Genomic DNA, 21,921 nt, shown 5'->3' on the forward strand with positions numbered 1-21,921 from the left:
TAGTAAATGACCATCATAATCTAGTGTTTGATAAATCCAAAGACCCAAACTTTTGAGACAAGAATGCACCATTTGACAAAAACTGCTGGAAAAACTGGAAAATAGTATGACAGAAACTAACATAGACCAACATCTTATACCATATACCAAGATAAGGTCAACATGAGTACATGATTTAGACATAAAGGGTGATAGCATAAACAAATTAGGAGAGCAAGGAATAGTTTCCCTGTCAGATCTATGGAGAAGGAAAGAATTAATGGCCAAGCATGAGAAAGAGAGCAATATGAAATGTAAAATGAATAATTTTATTATATTGAATTAACAAGTTTTTGCACAAAGAAAATTAATGCAACCACAATTAGGAGGAAAGCAAAAGGCCGGGAAACAATTTTGCAGCAAGTATCTCTGATAAAGGCCTCATTTCTGAAATATGTAGAGAACTGAGTCAGATTTATAAGAATACAAGTCATTCCCCAAATGATAAATGGTCAAAGTATTTGAACAGGCAGTTTTCAGATTAAATCAAAGCTACAATTATATATATATATATATATATATATATATATATATATATATATATATATATTTTTTTTTTTTTTTTAAGGGCAATGAGGGTTAAGTGACTTGCCCAGGGTCATAGAGCTAGTAAGTGTCAAGTGTCTGAGGCTGGATTTGAACTCGGGTCCTTCTGAATCCAGGACCAGTGCCTCATCCACTGCGCCACCTAACTGCCCCACTACAATTATATTTTTAAAATACTTTAAATCACTATTTATTAGAGAAATGCAAATTAAAACAACTGAGGTACCACCTTACACCTATCAGATTGGCTAATATGACAAAAGGAAAATAAATGTTGAAGGAGGTGGGAAAATTCGGCACTGTTGGAGTTGTGAACTGATCCAACTATTCTGGAGAGCATTTGGAACTATGCCCAGAAGGCAATCAAACTGTGCATAACCTTTGATCCAGAAATACCACTATTAAATCTGCATCCCAAAGAGAACCCCAAAAAAAGCCAGGGGAAAGGGGAGGCCTATTTGTACAAAAATATTTATAGCAGCTCTTTTTGCAATGACTAAGAATTAGAAGTTATGGGGATGCCCACATGTACAAAAATATTTATAGCTGCTCTTTACGTGGTAGCAAGGAATTGGAAGTTGAGGGGGTGCCCATCAATTGGGGAATGGCTGGACAAGTTGTGGTATATGAATACAATGGAATACTATTGTGCTGTAAGAAATGATGAGCAGGAAGAGTTCAGAGAAACCTGGAGGGTCTTACGTGAGCTGATGATGAGTGAGATGAGCAGAACCAGAAGAACATTGTACACAGTATCATCAACATTGAGTGTTGACCTACTGTGATGGACTATATTCTTCTCACCAATGCAATGGTACAGAAGAGTTCCAGGGAACTCATGATAGAAGAGGATCTCCAAATCCAAGAAAAAAAAAGAAAGAAAGAACTGTGGACTATAGATGCTGATTGAACCATATTATTTCTTTTGTTTTGGGTGCTGTTGTTTTTTTTTTCTATTTTGAGGTTTTGCATCACTGCTCTGATTCTTTCTCTTGTAACAGGATTAATGCAGAAATAGGATTAATGTTATTATGTGTATATATATATATATATATCTATATGTATATGTATAGAGATATATAGATATAACCTATATCAGATTACCTGCTGTCTAGGGGAGGGAGGAGGGAGGGGAGGGAGGGAGAAAAATCTGAAATTGTAAAGCATGTATAAACAAAAGTTGAGAACTATCATTACATGTAACGGAAAAATAAAATATCTCATAAAAAAAAAAAAGAAGTTATGGGGATGTCCATCAATTGAGGAATAGCTGAACAAGTTGTGGTAGATGATTGTAATGGAATACTATTGTGCTAAAAGAAATAACAAGTAAGATGATTTCAGAAAAACCTGGAAAGACTTTCATGAACTGATGCAAAGTGAAGTGAACAGAACCAGGAGAACATTGTACACAATAACAGCAATATTGGACAATAAGCAACTGTGAATGACTTAGCTATTCTCAGCAATACAATCATCTAAGACAATTCCAAAGGACTCATGATGGAAAATGCTAACCACATTCAGAGAAAGAACTGATGAAATCTGAATGCAGATCAAAGCATATTATTCTTAACTTTCTTTTTGTGGGGTTTTTTGTCTGTCTTCTTTCATGATATGACTAATATGGAAATTTTTTACATGATTGCTCATATATAATATCAAATTGCTTACTGTCTCAGGGAGGGGGGAGAAGTAAGGAAGAAGAGAGAGAATTTTGAATGTTTAACACTGTTTTTACTTGTAACTGGGGGGAAATAAAATATTTTTTTAAATGAGCATGACATCATCTTCATCAAAGAGCATTCATTGAGTATGTTCAGGGATTCAAGGTGGAAGAAACTCCTGGTTCCATTTCTAGTCATGTGTTCATGACTAGCCATTTTCCCCCTTTTAAACAAAATTAGATTGGAATATTTGCATCACATAATAAAATACAGGTGACATGTTTGCTCCCAAGCCCAAATTGTCAGTTCTATTTAGGATATCATCCAAAGGTGTTTTGAGTTCTTTGTTGAAGGAGGATGATTAAATTTTAAAAAATTTTAAGGGGAAAAAAAACCCCTCCCAGCCAAATGGAAGCAGATGGCTCTGCTCACAAGCACTCCAGAAAAAAAAAAAAAAACTAAATTTACACCACATGAAATAAGTCAAGAAATCCAGTAAGAAATTATGGCAAATTCTTCCCTTGCCATCCAAACCTTAGATGGAGCTTGGCACGGCCTTGTAGTTATTTGGGCAACCAGAAAATCATGTCAATGTCTTCTGAGCCAATCACTGCTCAAGGGAAATTTCAATACATTTCAAGGCAAAGAACTAGCTCAGTCCATGTGGTCCAGGATGCTGGTAGATATCTCCAGCTATGACTGAGGTGGGGTGGGAAGAGAAACTCTAATATTGGGGAGAGCTTCCTATTTTAATATTTTTTTCTTACTAGCTAGTAGGGTCAAGCACCTTCTATGTTTTAGTGAGCTCATTATGATTCTTGGTGCTTCACCCTGTGAAATTCCATCATCATCAGGTCATTCCTTCAGTCCAAGCAGTGCAGTCCACAAGCTTCCCATTATACATTACAAATACTCTTGAGTGAAGAAGCTGTATTAAGCTATTATTCATCAATAAGATCAAAGTGTAATTTATTTTTAAGAACCTCTTCTGGTTAGGACTAAAACAATATGAGGGTAGGGGATGCTAGAGGATAAAGGTAAAAGGAACAGGTGAATATTGGAAATTAGTACTAAACAGAGAGGAGGTAATCTCCACACAATTCACAATTTTGCCCATAGCACAGTCCTAACCTTCCCCCAAAGGACTGGCCTAGAAGGAAGAGAAAATAAGATTTAAATCAATCCCTGCTTTTCAACAATTACCCTATGGGCTGGATATGTCATCCAGATCAGAACTGGCCTCTAATCTGTGAAAAGGGAGGCTCGATCAAAGGCAATAGCTTGGGATGGATTGGAGCAGGAAAAGGCCTCACAGACTCTCCAGACAAGGAGGAGCTGGACTCATGAGAAATCTCTTGTGGTGCCTAGTCCACTCCTGCTGGCTCTGGAAGGTCCGGTTGGCCCAGTTTCATGCTCAATCCCACTTCTGGCACCAAAATACCAACCAGATCAGAACCAGCCTCTAACCTATGAATGGCCAGAGCCAAACAGCAGGCCAGAGACAGGAGAGTCAGGAATTAAATAAAGTTTTATTTTCAGATTGAGGAAGAAGGCTGGCAAGCAAGGAGGAGCTATAGAACATGTGCTGGGGTCCCACCCCTAGTAGAGGGAGATCTCAATACTTAAACTAGTGGCTACCCAGTAAGCTGTAACCCTGACAATGAGGGAGCAGCAAGCATGTGACAAGTTTGATTCATTGCAGGACTCCCTAAGTTTGTCCAGTGTTTGTCTTTGATCAGAGAATATCTGGTGAATTATGTAACTAGCCCAGAGGGTAAGATTATCCAGAGGGTGATCACAAAGGATTATTGTCCTATCTAGCTCTGGACACAACTTACTTGCTAGGTCTTAGCTCTGGGAAACAGTGGGTCTAAATTTTATTTTGTCAGGTAGGAGAGAACATTAAAACCAACAACTTATCAAACTGATTGTAGCTTTTCTTCTCTAGTACTTACTGGATAATACTAGTTCACAGCCATTTAAAGGAGCAGTGTTTGAATTAGTGTGGGTGTCTCAACTCTAAAAATGCTGGAATTTGATTTTGTTGAAAACCTAAAAATACTGCCTATTTGTCATTGTACCTGGAAACTCAAGGAGGCTTCACGCTTTCTACCATAGGTAAAAACTTCAGATTAGGGAGGAGTAGAGGAGGGCAGAGCACAAAAGTTCATTTTCTCTAGTCTCAGGCTCTCTTGTTAGCAAAGTTTAGAAAGAAAAGGCATTCAAAGCCTATTATGATGGTGGAGAAATGTCATTTGTGTTTTATGTCTCTCACTTTGTATAAACCGAAGTCTGTCCAGGCCACAAGGCTAGGCACCAATGCTTGCCTAGGGATCTCATCCTAATTGCAGTCAAAATATCTCAAATTTATTTAGTTGCAAGGGTTCGCCTTGAAAATTCAAATGCATAAGGCAATGATAGCTATCACAGTGACATTTGAGAATTTCATGTGAGAACAAGAACAGGAAAGATTTTAAAGTAAGAAACACTATAAGCATGTCACAAGTCTCAAGGTTTTATTTTCAGAACAGAATCTAATTTTATTTTTAAAAGAAAAAAAATAAATTTGTGATGGATGCTAGTGAGATTGCCACTTCCCTATATCTCCCAGGCTCCAGTTGCCGTTGCCCTTTCATGATCACACTTGCTATTGGAGGAAGATTAGAGCTAGAGGAGCTAAGAGCTCATGTAGTCTAACCCACTCATTTTACAATTAAGGAAATTGAAGCCCAGAGATGAAATGACTTTGCCCAAGGTCACACTGTTAGCTAGGTAATGGAGCTAGAACTCATGTCTCCTAGGCTTTTCCCACTCCATCATGCTGCTTAATAAGAGGGGATAGGAGAGGATGAAAAGGGGTAGGAGGTAAGAAAACCTAGAGAAATATGCCCTAGAAGCTTTTAGGACTCTAATCTGTTCTATTGTTGTTGAGTCTTTTTCAATTGTGTCTGACTCTTTGTGACTTCATATGGGGCTTTCTTGGCAAAGATACTGGAATGGTTTGATATTTTCTTCTCCAGTTCATTTTTACAGATGAGGAAACTGAGGCAGAGCTAAGTGACTTGCCCAGGGTCACACAGCTAGTCTCTGAATTTGAACTCAGAAAGATGAATCTTTCTGACTCTAGACCAGATGGTCTATCCACTATGCCACCTCACTGCCCTGATCTGCTCTAAGAACCTTTCTATATACTTAGATCTTTCACCTTAAGCTATCCTATAACCCTTTCACAGCCAGATGCCTAAAAAAGCTGCCTTCCCTTGTCGCCTATATTTTCTCACCTCCCACTCACATCTCATCTTCTTGCAATCTGGTTTCCATCTCCCCACTACTCAAATGAAACTGCTCTTTCCAGGGCCACTGATGAGCTAAATCTAGTCATCTTTTTCTTAGTCTTCAAACTTCCCAACTTCTTTGTAGCATTTGACACTGTTGAAAATCTCCTTCTTCTGTATTGCTTTCTTCACCCTGGGTTTTTGAGTCAGTGCTATCATGGTTTTCTTACTAACCTGTTCCTTCTTTGTTTCCCTTGTACACCCATCCCCCACATACCATCTCCTATCCCTAGGTATAGCCCCAGGGCTCTATTATAACCAACCTTATAAAGCAGATGATTCCTAAGTCTACAGACCCAGGCCTCATCTTTTTCCCAAGCCAAGGTTGCACATTTCCAACTTCCTGCTGGACATGGCCACCTATAAGTTTCATAGGCATCTCAGACTGTCCAAACCAGACTCTTCCTAACTTCTTTATAATTGTCGAGGGCACAATCTGATTAAATGAATTATTCTGATTCTTTCCTAATATGGATTTTACTAGGCCAAGTTTGGAACTCAAAACCATTCGTCAGTGGTTTGTTTTCATCCATAACTTATGCCGAGCCCCATGTTCAATTTACAGCTTATGTATTTTAGAGTGAAAGTGATTTAGGAATTTCTGTCAAAATTCTGACCCTTAAAATTAAGTCTAGAAAAGTGGATGGCTTGTGTCTCAGTATCATTTTTAGTTGTTCTGTCCTCCTTCTCTAGCCTTAGCCATCCTTGTATCAAGGAAATATATTCCTTAATTGCCATCACTCCTTTTCATGCATCTTTCTTTAAGACCAAACTTGACTCCATGCCTCATCTCCTCCCCACATATAAATATGCATTTTCCTGCCTCCACAATTTTGCTCATATTATTCCTTTCACCTAGAGTGCCCTCCACTTCCATCCCTGGGATTATTTGTCCAATTTCTTCAAGGTCCAGCTTTAAAATGCCCCCCTTCTCTCCCTTAACAGACTCCCTGACCCTTCTAGCCAGAAGTAATCTCTTCTCTAAACTCCCATAGCATTTTCTATGTCTTACTGTATTTTCAGGACTTTATTATGTATTCATTTATAAGCTCCATGGGGGGGGCAGCTAGATGGCACAGTGGATAAAGCACTGGCCCTGGATTCAGGAGTACCTGAGTTCAAATCTGGCCTCAGACACTTGACACTTACCAGCTGTGTGACCCTGGGCAAGTCACTTAATCCTCATTGCCCCACAAAGCAAAAACAAAACAAAAACAAAAAATAAGCTCCATGATGGCAAGGACTGTATCTTATTCATTTCTGTATCTCCCCTCCAACCTATACCCCCACTGCCCTCAGGACCTGGCACAGGGCATTACACAGACTATTTAACAAATGTTGTGTGTTCATGAATTCCTTTTGTTGTTGTTGTTCTGTGGGTTTTTATGAGGTTAGGAGAGAAGAAAGAAAAGGCTTGACTTGAACTTTGAGAAGAAATATTTTGAATATTAAGGATGGAAAAGCAGAAAGTTAAGAGCTGCTAATGTCTTGGGAAAATACTCAAGAGACCTTTTTAAGGTTTTTCCTAACACTTTACTCCCCTGGTTCTTTTTTCTCTCTCTTCCTGCTTTGGTATTCTTGTGTCACACATCTGTGAAGATGCTGTCTACATCTTGATCTCTGGTCAAATGACATAATATGTGTGAAGTGCTTTGCAAGCTTTAAAATGTTATAGAAATGTTAGTGATTAATAGCTGACATTTCTATACTATGTTAAACTTTGCTAAACTCTTTACAGACATTACCTTATTTGATCCTCACAGCATCTCTAGGAGGTAGGTGCTATTATTATCCTCATTTTATATTTGAGGAAAATGAGACAGGATAGAGATTAAGCAAATTACCCAGGGTTACACAGTTAGTGTCTGAGGCTACATTTGAACCCACATCTTCTTGACTCCATGTCCAAAGCTCTGTCTCCTGTGCCACTTAGAAAAATAGTAGGTAACATTTATGTAGTGCTTTAAGGTTTACAAAATGCTGTACAAACATTATCTCATTTTAATCCTCACAATAATACTGGGAGGTAAGTGTTATTGATTAGTATTAGTTGTTATAGTTCCTACCTTTGTCCTGAACTTCAGAACCACATTAAAAACTGTATCCATCATATTTTCACTTGGCATCTCAAATTCAAAATGTCCAAAATTAAACTCACTATCCAGCCCTGAAAACTTGCTCCTTCTCCTGACTCTCTTGTTTTACCAATGGTATTACTACCTTCCCAGTCATCCTTACTGGGAACCATCTTTTACTGTTCCTTTTCCTTCATCCACCCTTACCTCCATCTTGTTTTGGGAAGCCCTCAGAGGTACAGATTCCCCTTACAGCTCATAATCCTTTATTCATTCTCTCTGAGTTACCCTTTTACATCACTATCCACAGTGCCTGGCACATAATAAACACTTAATAAATGTGTATTGATTGATCAATTAATCATTTAGGCAGGGCCATGAATAAGTGTCACTTATAAAATGCAATCAGAAAAAGGAGAGATCTCTGTACCCTGCTGGAAATAAGTAGTCATTTTTTTTCAAACCTGAAACAATAGAAAATAATATTCAGATTCCAGCTATAGAATATGCCCTCCAGATGAGGGAACTTCATCCCTGGGAGGAGATTCCCTGGGGTGAAGGTTTGGGAAGGAATCCCTCTATCTGGCAGCTTCTTATTTTAACATACTTTTTTTCTTACTAACTAGATGTGAAGCTCAGTAGTTTCAAGTGTTGTCAAATACCCTGGTGAACAATCCCAAGCATCTCAACAAAGATAGAAGAGATAGATCTCTGATGTTGTCTCATTGCATAAATACATACACTCCTAGGATATAAGTGAACAGTTAATAAGTTATTGTCCCTTACTGACATTTGTCATAGGTACGCTCTTGACATGGGTGATTCCACTCTGTATTTGTAATGAATGAGCATACACACACACTCTAAACCCTTAAATATATAAGCAACTTCAATATGTAAGTGTGATAATCAAATGTTTATGATTAGCACATTTGCTAAGCTTAACCAAATTATTTCCTTGCACAAGATGCCCAGGTCTGTTTATCTGGAAGGAGGAAGGTGAAGGAAAGCAATTTATTGAGTTAGGGTGGGGTGACTGACTTACTCAACCCCACCCCCATTTGATATAAGTAACAAAATTGTTGCCCAATTGCGGACATTGGATTAAGTGGAGAAAGGCTTTGAAAGCCATTTGAAGAAATGAATATGATGCTAGACAAGAGGTCTGTTTCAATGTCTACTCCAGTCTTCTATTACACCCCTAGGTCCTATGTAGAAACATCAGATTACCTAGGATGAGAGGTTTTCCAGAAATTGAAGCAGGTATAGCTTTCCAGGAGATCGCTGAAAAAATATTAGCTCGGTTTGGTGTGGGGTGGGGAGAAGGAGGCACCTTGATACCCCTTTCACCAATAATTTTGGCTGGAGGAGAACTCCATAAGTTTCAAAGGATTTGGAAGACTTTGGACTTCTCACCTTCCCACTGGTGTCCCGGTAGGGTCTGGGGATCAACTGGTAACACTTGTAATTAGAAGTCAAGGACAAATGAACTTAGATTCATCTTATTTAAAGGGAACTTCTTGAGCCTCCCACAAATTGGAGAAAAGGATCCCAGTAATCACGTGTTACCCCTTTGTCATATGTGTTCTCTAAGCTTGAACCCACTTTTCCCTGGGCTCTGTGGATATGGGAGATTTTACTACAGAATTTGAGAGGTTTTTTTCATACCAACTGTTCTGCCACTTTAGTAGACACTGCTTTCTAAAAGCTACCTCAGGCTGTCTCAATTTATAATTGGGGTGGGGGAAGGGAGCAGAGCATATCAGTGGGGAGCTTGAGACAATGACTTTAAATAATCACCCTTTAAACCATGAGGAGGAGATGAGAGGTGTAGCTAGACAAATTCTAGGGCCCCAACTCATCAATGAGAGTGGGAATTGATATAAGGGTGCCTCGGAGCCTACATGGGCCCCCACCGTAATGAAGGCATGGACGCCACAAGAATTCAAAGCATTTTTACAACTGAGAAAAAGATGGCTATTTGCTTGGGCAGGGGCTGGAATGCTTTTGGCTGGTTCTCTCGGATATAAACTTCATTTACCCATGCCCAGGGAGGTAGCAGCTCTTTCACATCCATTCTAGCATCACATGAGAAAAGTCAATAGTATTCTGAGGTTTTTATAGTCACAATCACAGCACCAAGACTGTCCAAATTGGAGAAAAGAGATAGGAACAGATACCATTTGGGAAGCTGACCAAGGCTCCAACGCAGTTATCTTTTCATGTTTATTTTATGTAACAGAGAATTGTTTTTCTCTAGAAAAGCAGGAAATGGAAAGGTGTTAAGAGATGAAGGAGAATTGGGGAATGTATCTTGTGCTTTCTATGGTAAATCTGGGGCCAAAGCCCCCAGCCCTTCAGCAGATAGGATTACAAGGAAGAGTTAGAAATGTAAAAGAAGAAAATAAACACTTAGTTCCAAAATTCAATAACCTTATATTAGAGTCAGTGATAAGGGAGGGCAGGGAGAGCAAGTAGGAAGAGAATGACAAAACTCTCAGCCTTTCAAACTTCCTCTGCCATATCCTTCTCATCTACTCTTTATCAAATTCCAAAGGGATTAGACATTTTGCATATATATATATATATATAAATATACACTTACATATGGGATATATTTGTGGGATATATACATACATATGTATATGTGTATACATGTATGTATGCGTGTATGTGTGTGTGCGTGTATATATATATGTGTATACACACACATATCCCTTTGTTCTGGGAATGTTTTAGTAGAGGCTTCCTGCAAAACCAGGCTCACTGGCACCATTTCTTTGAGCTACTGATAGATTACTTGGCTCCTATTTTCCCCTCCACATGAATGGGTGAGGGGATAGAAAGGGTCTAGGAAAAGCCTGATAGGCAGTCACCATTATAAGCTCCTCACAGAATATACCTTGTGTTCCTACTCTTAGCTTCTACCCACAACCTAAGAAGTACCTATTGTGAATGCAGATTAGGTTCCTTATGCTTGTCACCCATGTCCACCCATCCTAAGCACTTTCTTATGCCAGGTCACCTTTCCAAAGAATGTTAGGACCAGGGCTTTAACTAGTCTATCCATTATAAATCAAGAAGGGGAGGGGAAAGGAGAGTTCCTATAACATTCTCTCTCCTCTTTCTATTCCATTTCATTGACAGCTAGCAATTGAGGGAAAGGAAGTCTTTCCCTTGCCTTGCTCCCTATGATTTCCTATCCTTACCCCCCCCAAAACCCTAAACCCTCAAAATATCAGATGTCACAAGCCAAGAAAACTCACCAATCAAGGTGAACCCTTAGTTGTAAGAAGCCCCTTTCTTCATCAATCACCACTGGTAGAAAACCAAGAAAGGTGGCCCAGAGAAATATTGACAGCATTGTTACCCATCCTTACCACAACCCATCCACTCTCATCCCTCAATTCTATCCTCTTGAACTCACTCCATTCTTGACCCAAGCAGCACAACCTTTCTGATCCTAGAAAGGGGCATCAGCAAGAGTCAGTCTCCCCTACTCTTCCCCTTAGGAAAACCATCTCTACTTCAAATATCCACCCCCAAGAAAATACATTCTAAGCCACAACCTGGTATAAACACATTCATGCCACAGGGAAAATAAGAGTTCTAGTGGCTAATAGTCCACAGATCCTTTTATCACTGGCACCAAATCAGCAGGATCTAGAGACAAAATGAAATTCAACTTTCTCCTTTTTATGTGTGTGTTTGTCAGCAACATCAGTGTACAATGCAACAAAGGTTCAAAACACAGAGGTAGTAATTCTTACTCACCCAAGAAAGGGTGGTTTGGTCCTTGAAATGTAAAAAACCACACCCAGAGCCAGAGAGGAGAGCAGGACTGGGAGGGGACAGGAGGAAACTGACCCTGCCAGAAAACTTCTGGATAGCTCCCAGTCTCTCAGCTCCCTCAGGGATGCATAGCCATGAGTTATAGAATTGTAGGGCTGAGAAATGGAAGGGAATTTAGGGATCATAGAATCATACATTTAGAGCTGGAAGGTACCTTAAAAGCCATCTAGTCCAACCCCCTCATTTTACAGATGAGGAAACTGAGGCTCAGAGAGTTTAAGTGACTTGCCCAAGATCACACAGGTAGTAAGTAGCAGAGCTGGGAGTTGAACCCAGGTCCTTTGCCTCCAAAGCTAGCATTCTTTCCACTGCATTACCAACCCCTTTGCATGTAGATTAGGAAACAAGCCTTGGAGAGGCAAAGTGATTTGCCTAAGGTCACAAAGGTAGTAATTATCAAAACCAGGATTTTAACCCAGCTCATCTGACTCCAGATCCAGTGTTTTCTATTCAGTCAAGTTCAAGTAAAAGTTGGGGGGGAGGGAGCAACACTCATTCCTTCTCGTCTCTTACCAACTGGAAAGGGTCATCTGGTAAGTGACAAATAGCACACACATACATACACATATACACATTCACTCGTTAACATGTACTATAGCCATCACTTATAAAAATCAAGAACTGGTAGGGCCTTTTAAGATCATCTAGCCCGACCTTACAAGTGAGAAAACAGACCTGAAAGGTTAAGTAGGTCGCCTAAGGTATTATAGGATTCAAACTCTGGTTATCTGACTCCAAGGCCTGTGCTCTTTGTACTATACAAGGCTCTCTCTCTGCTTGCAAAAAGTTCATCAGAGAAAGAGAAGAGAACAAAGTGGTTGGATCCAATACCACGTCTTGGATATAGATTATCACCAGCCAAGGCATGGAGGGCCTGGCACATGGAGGACTGGCATTTCCGAGATCAAGCCCAGGGACTGAGCTGACCAACCGTTCAATTTCCTCTACCATTATCTCCCCTCTTTTCCACCTTCCCCTACAATGACTATACATGAACATAGTTTTCATGGGAAATCAGGTCTATTGGTGGGGATGGAGAAGATGAGGAGCAAGAGTGGGAAGTAGATCTTCAGCTTGTTAGCTGTTACTTTAGAGGCTTGAGTCTGGAAAAAAAATTATGAATTTGCAATAGATTAAAAGGACCCACTTTCCTCACCCCCTACTGCTCCTCACCCCAGAAAATTACAGAATAAAATGGTAGTGGGAAGGCCAATCAACCTCCATAGACTTCCTTGTATAGCGGTTGATCCTTCTTAAGAAAAACCTGATGCAGATCTAGATGAAGAAAAAGTAGAAAGAACAAGTAGGAACATGGGTGGGAAGTAGAAAGTATGAGAAGTCAAGGTCTGAGGAAGATAAAAGAAAACATTCTTCTCTTTCCTTAGTTCTGGGAGGAGACGACCAGGGTATTGACGTAGCCATGGGGTCCCGTGTCATTCTCTGGGATGCAGTGGCCTAACTGAGAACCTCCCTGAGGGGTGGGCGGCGGGGGCGATGGGGGCGGAGCTGGGGGAGGGGCTCCGTAAGCTCCTCGGATCCTGTTAGGGGAACCCAGATTCCCTTGACCCCAACAGCCCTCCAGGGCTTCCAATCCCCGGCAACCAAGGAAAAATAGGTTCTTGAGCATGAAGACTGAGAGTGGCTGCTGGTAGCTCACCACCAAAAGGCAGCGCAGGGCCAGCAAGGGCACATCCACCAAGCAGCCAGCCAGCAATCTCAGGAGCCTGCTACAGCCCCCTGCCCCAGACCCCCAGGAAGGAGCAGCGTTGGGGGTGACGGTGTTGAGTTCATAGAGCCAGAACACTGGAGAAGTGAGGGTCAGGAAATAGACAGAGATGAGCAGGTAGCGCAGGTGGGAAGGCAGAGGTACTCGGCCTTCTAGCATCAACTCCACCAGGGTGAAGCTGTCCAGTAAGTCTAGGCAAGTGCCCAGGAAGCAGCCGGCGGCGCGGTGCTGCTGGGGCTGCAGGAGCAGGGGTCCTGTGGATCCGAGAGGGGCGCCTGCCTCACTAATGGCCCGTACCAAACCGTAGAGCAGGGGCGCAGACAGCGCCATAGTGAGACGAAAGCCCGTGGTACCGAAGGGCGCTCGTAGTTCGATGAGGTCCAGGATAGACGTACCAAGTATCAAAATTACCTTGGGCGTGAAGGCAATGGAGTAGATCAGCCAGGCCAAGTAGGCAAAAGCGAATTCTCCCCCGGACCCGACAGAGTCCAAACCATCTCCCGGGCCTCCCCCACCACCTCGGGCCCGGACTTTGCCTCCAGCTCCAGCTCCCACAGCTGAGCCCGATGGAGCAGGCAGGTGGAGAGGTGGGGGGGCTGAATGGTGGTGGTGCTGGTAGTGGTTGTGGGAACTAGCGGCACTTGCTCCTCTACGGCCACGGCTGTTCTTAGCGAAAAAAATGGCCCAGCCAACCACGACCACCAGATCTGTGGCGATCCAGGAGCACCAGTACAGATCGGTGACAGCAATGAGATACAAGTCTAGCAGCCCACCTTGAGCCAGCAACAGCACCACGGACAGCGCCTGGTAACCCCACTTGCACTCAGAAGTAGAGGCACAACAGCCTCGCCGACCTCTGTGGGGGGGCCTGGATGAGTGGCCGCAGCAACAACAGCAGCAGGAGCAGCAAAAGGAGCCGCTGCCACCGCTGGGCCCACTGGGGCCCCCGGATGCACGGCCCCCTGGCCCTCCAATGGGTCCTGCTCCACCCCCACCAGCAAAATCCACTGCGGTCATACTACTAGAAGAGGTAGATGTGGACTTTAAGGAAGAGCAGGAGGAAGAGGCGGCGTGAGCGATCAGCTGAGTGCCTCCCTGAGCAGGGGGCTCCAGGGGAGCTCTGGCGGGTACCAGGGGTTTGCTAATACTGATGCTCTCTTCGTCTTCGTCTTCCCCTTCCTGCTCCACTCCTGTGCTGCTGCTTAGGGGGGAGCCACCAAAGCTGCCGCCTCCCCTGCCTCGTCTCCTTCCTCCTCCCCTGCTGGTGCTGGTGCTAGTGCTGGTGCTGCTATCCTTAGAGCCCCTCCGGCAGCTGCGGTAGGAGCCCCCCCGAATAAAGAACGGCTGCAGTTGGGAAGCGATGGGGGGCGGTGGAAAGGAGCCGGAGGAAGAGGAGACTGGACTGTGGTTACGGAAGGCTGAGTGCATTGTCTTCTGAAGAAGTGCTTCTGGGGGGGCTCCCCAGCTGCTCCTTCCCCGCCAACCCCTGGGGGCGGCGAGGCGGCCGTGGGAAGCCCTGGCGATCTTCTCCGCTTCCTCCTCCTCAGCTGCCAGGTCTTGCAACTGGACCAGGTGGCTAAGAGATCCAAAGTAGAGCTGCCGGACTGGCAAGCTGAACCAGAGAGTGGGAGAGAGTGGGAACTGAGGAGACATACGGTGATGGGCGGGGGTGATGGTGGAGGGGGTGTTTGCAAAGAGAGAGCCCAGGAAGGGAGGGAGATGAGGAGGAAGGGAAGAAGAAAGATTGGCGGCAAGGAAACCAGGACTGGATTCAATTCAGTAAGGAAGGAAAATATTATAGGGAAGAAAGAGGATCATAAGCCTGGTTTGCTGGATTTATCTTGGGGAAGAAAAAGGTTGAAATACAACAGTGAGGATAGAAATTGGAGCAACTGGAGGAGACCCAAGGTCCTTAGCAAATCTGCTGAATCCCTCTCCTGTGAAAGGAGAAAGGGAAGGGAGCAAGCAGTTTAAAAGTACCTACTATGTGCTACAAGTTTTACAAACATTACCTCATTCTTTCCTCACAACTCTGTGAGGCAGATGCTATGATCCTATTTTACAATTGAGGAAACTGATGGCAATCAGAAGTTGTGACTCACCTAGGGCCATACTACTGTAAGTGCTTGAGGCTGGATTTAAACTCATATCTCCCTGACTCCCCTCACAGCACTCTATCCATTGCACTATCTAGCTGCCTCTAAGAGGAGAAAGTAGGCCAGAATATGAAGTTTGAGGGGCTAGAAGTGAATTATAGCTTCCTTAACACAATGTCTACCCTGCATGCTCCACCAGATGTTCTGAAGAGGAAGCACCTGTTTTTATCCTCCAAAAAAAATGGTAGACTAGAGCCACAGAAGCCAAGTGTTTCCAATAAGTGTCAGAGGAAAAAGAGAAATGGAGGTTGGTAACTTCCTGTTCAGGGGTACTGAGGCAGCCATTAGATGAGCTGATGACAATGGAGAGATTTCAGAAAGGCATGGAAGGACTTATATGAAGTGATATATAGTGAAGTGAGCAGAACCAGGAGAATGTTGTGCAGTGGCAGCAATATCGTTTGAAGAACTGTGAATGACTCAATACAATTATCCAAGACAATCCCAAGGGACTAATGATGAAGTATACTATCCACCTCCAAAGAAAGAACTGATATTGATTGAATGCTATTGCATGCTATTTTTCACTTTCCTTCACTTTTTTAATTCAAGTTTTCTCATACAAAATGACTAATATAGTAATGTTTTACATAATTGCACATGTATAACCTGCATCTGCTTACTGCCTTAGAGAGGGAGAGAAGGAGGGATAGAATTTGGAACTCAAAACTTTAAATAAAAATGTTTATTATTATTATTTTTTTAAAAAACAGAGTTGATAGACTCCTGGCCAGGAGTGGAGTATGTATTTTCCTTGAGTTTATTAAATCTAATCCAAGGGGCTTTAAATAAAAAGAAGGGATGACTTTTTCAAGCTAGAAACCATAGGCATTAGTAGTTGAGGGGCCCACACGTCCATAAGAGACGAAATTCAATAAAGGAATCAGTAGTAATCAAGAAAGGAATCAGTTGGCTAAAAAACAAATGCCCAAAATTCAAGCAAGAGGTCCTAATACAAAAAAGAAAAATTGGATACTAAGCTCATGGATATTAAGACATGGAGAGATGGAACACATGACAGGACTATGACTGTGGGTGAGTATGCTGTATTTAAAAGAAGCAAAGTAGGCTAGAGAAAGAGAGGAACATTATTTATTAAGAAGTATGCTTATGTGAGAAATCTAGGATCCAGATGATAGAAACATTGTGGAAAGTATTTGGGTGAAGATCAATGGAGAGGAAAAGAAGCAATTGTATCATTGGATTTTACTACAGACCATTGAGAAATAGATGAGGATATCAAGAAACAGAAAGGCTAGCACAGAAATGTGGTATAATTCTGAAAGGAGACTTCAATTATCCAGACATCTGCTGGAATTTTCCTTCTTTCTGCCAAAAGCAAATATGCTAATAACTTCTTGACTTCACATAATAATAACCTCATCCTTCAAAAAGTTGAGGAATAAACAAAAGAAGAAAATCTTTTCTAAATATGATCCTCACTGATAGGTTAGCACAGTGCCTGGCACACAAATGTTGATTGATTGATTGATCTAGCCTTGGGGTGAAAATGACTGGAACCTTGTGAGAAAAGAAGCACTCTCTCCTAGAATTTTTAATAGAGAAGGAAAAGAAAGTTAGGCATAATGTAACAAGCATTTCAAATTTAAGAAAAGCAAATTTCAGAGCTGAGTTCAAAAGATAGGGAGACTAATTCTATAGGTAGAATTAGCCCAAGAAGGATGGGAAATATTCAAGAATATAATTCTGAAGACATAAAAGTAAAACAATTCAGATGAGGAGGGAGAGGGGGAACTTTCTAAAGAAATTGATGTAGATGCAGAGGATATTTGACCAATAAACAAGGAATTAAAAAAGATATATACACAAGGTAGGGAACAGGATGAATACAAAAGTATGACATGATATTAATAATAAAAGCAGTGTAAAGAATGCTAAAGCTCAGAATGAAGCAAAATTGTCAAGGACAATAAAACACACAAAAAAAGTGTTAAATTTTTATTTTGTTGTTTTTTTCCTGCCAAGGAGATTGACTTATGTTGTGGAAATAACCAGTTTGGGTAGGGAAGGTCAGGGAATGGTCCATGGGGAGCTGATATCCATGATAAATTAGGAAATTGTAAGAAAGTACCTATTTGTCCGTGATGAATTCAAGTGTCCTGGCCCAGATGAACTTCATCCTTGGGTACTGAAAAGAAATGTAAGGTGTCATTACTGGGCCACTGTAAATGACATATAAAAGATCATGGAGAAAAAAAAAAAGACCATGGAGAATGAAAGGTGTACTGCAGAAGCGGAAAAAAGGCAACTCTCAGACCTCCCCCCAAATGAAAGAGAATTGAATCTAAAAATTATTGGCCAGTAGGTTTGACTTCAATTCCTGACAAAACAGATAGATCATAGATAGATAGATAGATAGATAGATAGATAGATAGATAGATAGATAGATAGATAGATAGATAGATAGATAGATAGATAGATAGATAGATAGATAGATAGATAGATAGATAGATAGATAGATAGACAGACAGACAGACAGATAGATAGATGATAGACAGACAGACAGACAGTAGTTAGAGGTCATTTGGGAGGAGAGGATCAGCAGGATCAGGAGAGGCTTCATGCAGAGGGTGATGCATTAATGAGACTCCATTTAGACCAGGACCTTTCAAACTTTTTCCACTCATCACCCCTTTTCGCCTGAGAAATTTTTATGTGATCCCTGGATATAAAATAGGCATGCCTAATCTTTTATTATTGCAAAATTTTTTCACAACCCTCACATTCAGTTATGTGACCCCATGTGGGTTTGAGACCCAGTTTAAGAAGCTTTGATCTAGAGTACTGTGTTCAATTCTGGGTGTCGGTTTACAGACAAGCTGGAGAAGACAAACCGGAGACAAGTTTCTGAGTTAAGGAAACAAAAGCAGGCCGATTTGGCTGGAATACTGTGTGTAAAGGGCAGCATTGGGAAATTAGTATTGCAAGGTAGACTAGAACCAGATTTGTGAAAACCTAGCCTTAAATATCAAACTGAAGAATTTGTATTTTATCCTAAAGGAATAGGGAGCCCCTGAAAAGCCGTGAGTTGGGAAGTGGTAGTCAGATTAGCGCTTTAGGGAGATTTATATGGCAGCTCTATGAAGAATGGATTAGAAGCCAATCAGGACATTATTATTTAGTAGAACAAAAGGTGACGAGGGACTGAATTAGGATGATAGTATCTTGTGAGTGGGGAGAAGGTGGCAGATAGGAGGGATGTTGTGGAGGAAGAACTAATAAGACAAAACTGATTGGATTGGGGTTATGAAGAAGAATGAAAAATGGAGGATGACTCCAAGGTTGCATCTCAGGTTGACTGGAAAAATAATGGTGCCCTGAACAAAAAGACAGAAGTTTGGAGGAAGGCCAAGTTTGGTAGGGAAGGAAGTGCCAGAAGGGTGAAACATAGATAATAAATTCAGTTTGGGGCATGTTGAGTTTGTGGGACTGGGACTTTAGTAGAGAGTGTCATCCACATAAAGGAACTATAGGAACCTATGAGATAAATTTGTAAGGGGGTATAGAGAGAACAGAGAAGTTCTTTGAGATCTATTTCCCCCAAATCCATAGGGCATGTAAGACCATATCTAACTTACTTTTCAGTGCAGATCACCTGGGTATATCCATGCTTAGGAGGCAGGACTTTATGCAGGAGCAATCAGACAGGTTGAGAAAGAAGCAAGAAAGAGCAATGTCACAAAAGCTGAGGAAGGAAGCAGTATCCAGGAGAAGGGAGTGGTTGACAATATCAAAAGCAATGGAGAGGATAAGATGATATCTCATACATGAAGTATGTATTTGGTTTCCAGTCTTTAGTGGTTCTCCATTAATGCGGGTCTTCACATGCCTGAAACTCCCAAAATTTCAAGTCAGCTCTTGGTGGTCGTGAATCCCATCAGCAAAGGCCTTTCAATCATTAGGGGACCAGAGAAAAATGAGGCCAGGATTTAGTGAATTAGAGAAATCACCCCAGTCTGAGAACTTGGGGCAAGAAAAGCTAGGTGATTAGGTAGTGAATCAGGAAGAGTTGGAGGTACTGAAAAATGCTTGAAGCTCACATATGCAATTAACTTTTTCCCCCATTACCAGACAAAGCAGGTATCAAAATGTAAATGGAGGGAGAGGAATAAGAGGCACATTATTATTTGTTCTAGGTCATGAACCTCTCCCAAAGAGTGGTTATTCCCTATACATTCCCTCACCTTGAGTTATACTTATTCCTAACCCTGTTGGAACCAGAACAGAGTCTATGAGATTGGGAAAACATTTTATAAGATAATCAAGTTCACAATTCATGAGGTCATCCTCTGCTTCTTATCCTTCCAATCTCACACCTCCATTGCCAAGATATACCTTAGTTGATTCTCTCTTACTATGTTCATAACTTTTCTGGAACTCCCTTCAGGCTCTAAATGGTTTGGGCATGTAACCAGCAAGTGGCAAACAAACATAGACCTATCTACAATCTACCAAGTTCCCTGAGACTTTCTAGATCACACTGGTAGTAAATATTTTTCAAACACTATGTGCCAGACACACTGCATCCTTAGAAGAGCCCTTGTCTAGCTAGCTCATCATATCCATAAATTATGGTTCGTGCCTTAACTTTCCTGGAAATATTATATCTGAACAACCACAATTGGCACCTGAAATATTTTCTTTACCTTTCCCTCTCCTACAGACAAGTCCCCACGACTTTACTCCTAGAATATTAAAAAGAGGGAGGTGTAAAAATGCTGTCAACAATGGCTGCAGTTTCCTAGACTAGTTCTCTTGATTTGTTGTAGCTGTTATACCAGTGTATGCCAAAATAGTCACCTACTCCCAGTACCCCAGTTACTGATGGAAATATGCTTCATTAAAGGGCTGGTAAACAAACAGTTTGGTTATTGATGCCCATATTGGCTCAGGTTGAAAAGCCAACCAAAGTCATCCCAGTGGTAAACAATCACAGGTAAACAATGAAGTGGTAGTAAGGAAGGGAGAGCTGTCATGTTAATGGGAATGATAATAGCCCAACGTCCTCAGCACCACTGCCACCACTCCAATTCTTCTATAGAATCACAAAACTAAGCATTTAGTATAAGTCACTAGATTGGTCAACAGCTTGCTACTCCTTAAGTTTAGAAGCAATGTTTCTCAAAAATCAATCTAGTTCAGTGGTAAAGCACCAGCCCTGGATTCAGGAGGACCTGAGTTCAAATCCAGCCTCAGACACTTGACACTTACTAGCTGTGTGACCCTGGGCAAGTCACTTAACCCTCACTGCCCTGAAAAAAAAAATCCATCCAGTTAAGATAAAAAGGGAAATTGTTGATTGGAAAACAATATTTGCATCAATTATATCCGATAAATATCCAATATCCAAACCATATGGGGAATTAACACAAAAATAAGAGAGCAAGAGAGGCAGCATGGCATAATGAAGAGAGGGTTATAGGGAAACCCAGAGTGCAAGTCCCACTTCTGATGCACCCTGGTTTATTACCTTGAGCAAATCTAATTTAAAAATGATGGTAGGGGCAGCTAGGTGGTGCAATGGATAAAGCACTGGCCCTGGATTCAGGAGGACCTGAGTTCAAATCCGAACTCAAACACGAACTAGCTGTGTGACCTTGGGCAAGTCACTTAACCCTCATTGCCCTGGAAAAAAAAAAGAAAGAAAGAAAAATGATGGTGATAATGGCTAGCATTTATATAGCCTTTTAAGTTTTGTAAGCCATTTTACAAATATGATCTTATTTTATCTTTATACCTCTGAGAAGTAGGACTTGTTATTATTCCCACTTTACAGAGAACTCTATAAGAGCTGTTTACACTGATGAAATTGTTCATAACACATACATGCATATTATACATATTACATATATATATGTATTGTAATGGAAGTTGCATAGAGCATACATGGGAAAAGTATCTGCAGGGGCCATCCTAGGAAGCATGTTCCAGAGTTCCCTGGCTATCTCCAGAGACTCCAGGGCCATTATATGACTCGAGACTGAAGAACCTTGAACTTTGTGATGACAAGGCTATCTCCCATTGTTTCCTTAGCAGCACAGACAGCAGCAGAGGAGAAGCCACATCAGTTTTAATAGCAAAGATAGTTTCTAGTTTGTGTACTTTCCTTCAATTCTTCCATGTTTCAAATAGCTCTTCCTCACTAGATTTTCTATGAGGGGACAGTTAGAGAGGCATTGACCTTTCCCCTACCCTTTCAGCATGGCAACTACTGCTGTCATTAGGAAAAAAAAATAGCAAAAATGAACTAGGGCGGGGGCAACTAGGTGGCACAGTGGATAGAGCACCAGCCCTGGATTCAGGAGGACCTGAGTTCAAATCCGGCCTCAGACACTTAACACTTACTAGCTGTGTGACCTTAGGCAAGTCACTTAACCCCAACTGCCTCACCAAAAAAAAAAAAAAATGAACTAGGTCAAAAAAAATTAAATTAAAAAAAATTTTTTTTAAATGAACTAGGTCTAGGCCTTGGGATTCCTGGCTACATTTTCTGCTTTGTATTTC

At 41.4% G+C, this 21,921-nt stretch overlaps 1 protein-coding gene across 1 annotated transcript; it reads right to left on the minus strand.

Moving 5' to 3' along the window:
- Positions 1-5,304: 5,304 nt before the first annotated feature.
- On the minus strand, positions 5,305-15,786 carry TMEM121B (transmembrane protein 121B). The gene has a single exon (XM_043967871.1). It carries the CDS (start codon positions 14,891-14,893, stop codon positions 12,896-12,898), a length of 1,998 nt encoding a protein of 665 aa, XP_043823806.1. The 5' UTR covers positions 14,894-15,786; the 3' UTR covers positions 5,305-12,895.
- Between the last annotated feature and the right edge of the window lie 6,135 nt (positions 15,787-21,921).

The sequence above is a fragment of the Dromiciops gliroides genome, chromosome 5 (genome assembly GCF_019393635.1).
Source record: "Dromiciops gliroides isolate mDroGli1 chromosome 5, mDroGli1.pri, whole genome shotgun sequence".
Classification (NCBI taxonomy): domain Eukaryota; kingdom Metazoa; phylum Chordata; class Mammalia; order Microbiotheria; family Microbiotheriidae; genus Dromiciops; species Dromiciops gliroides.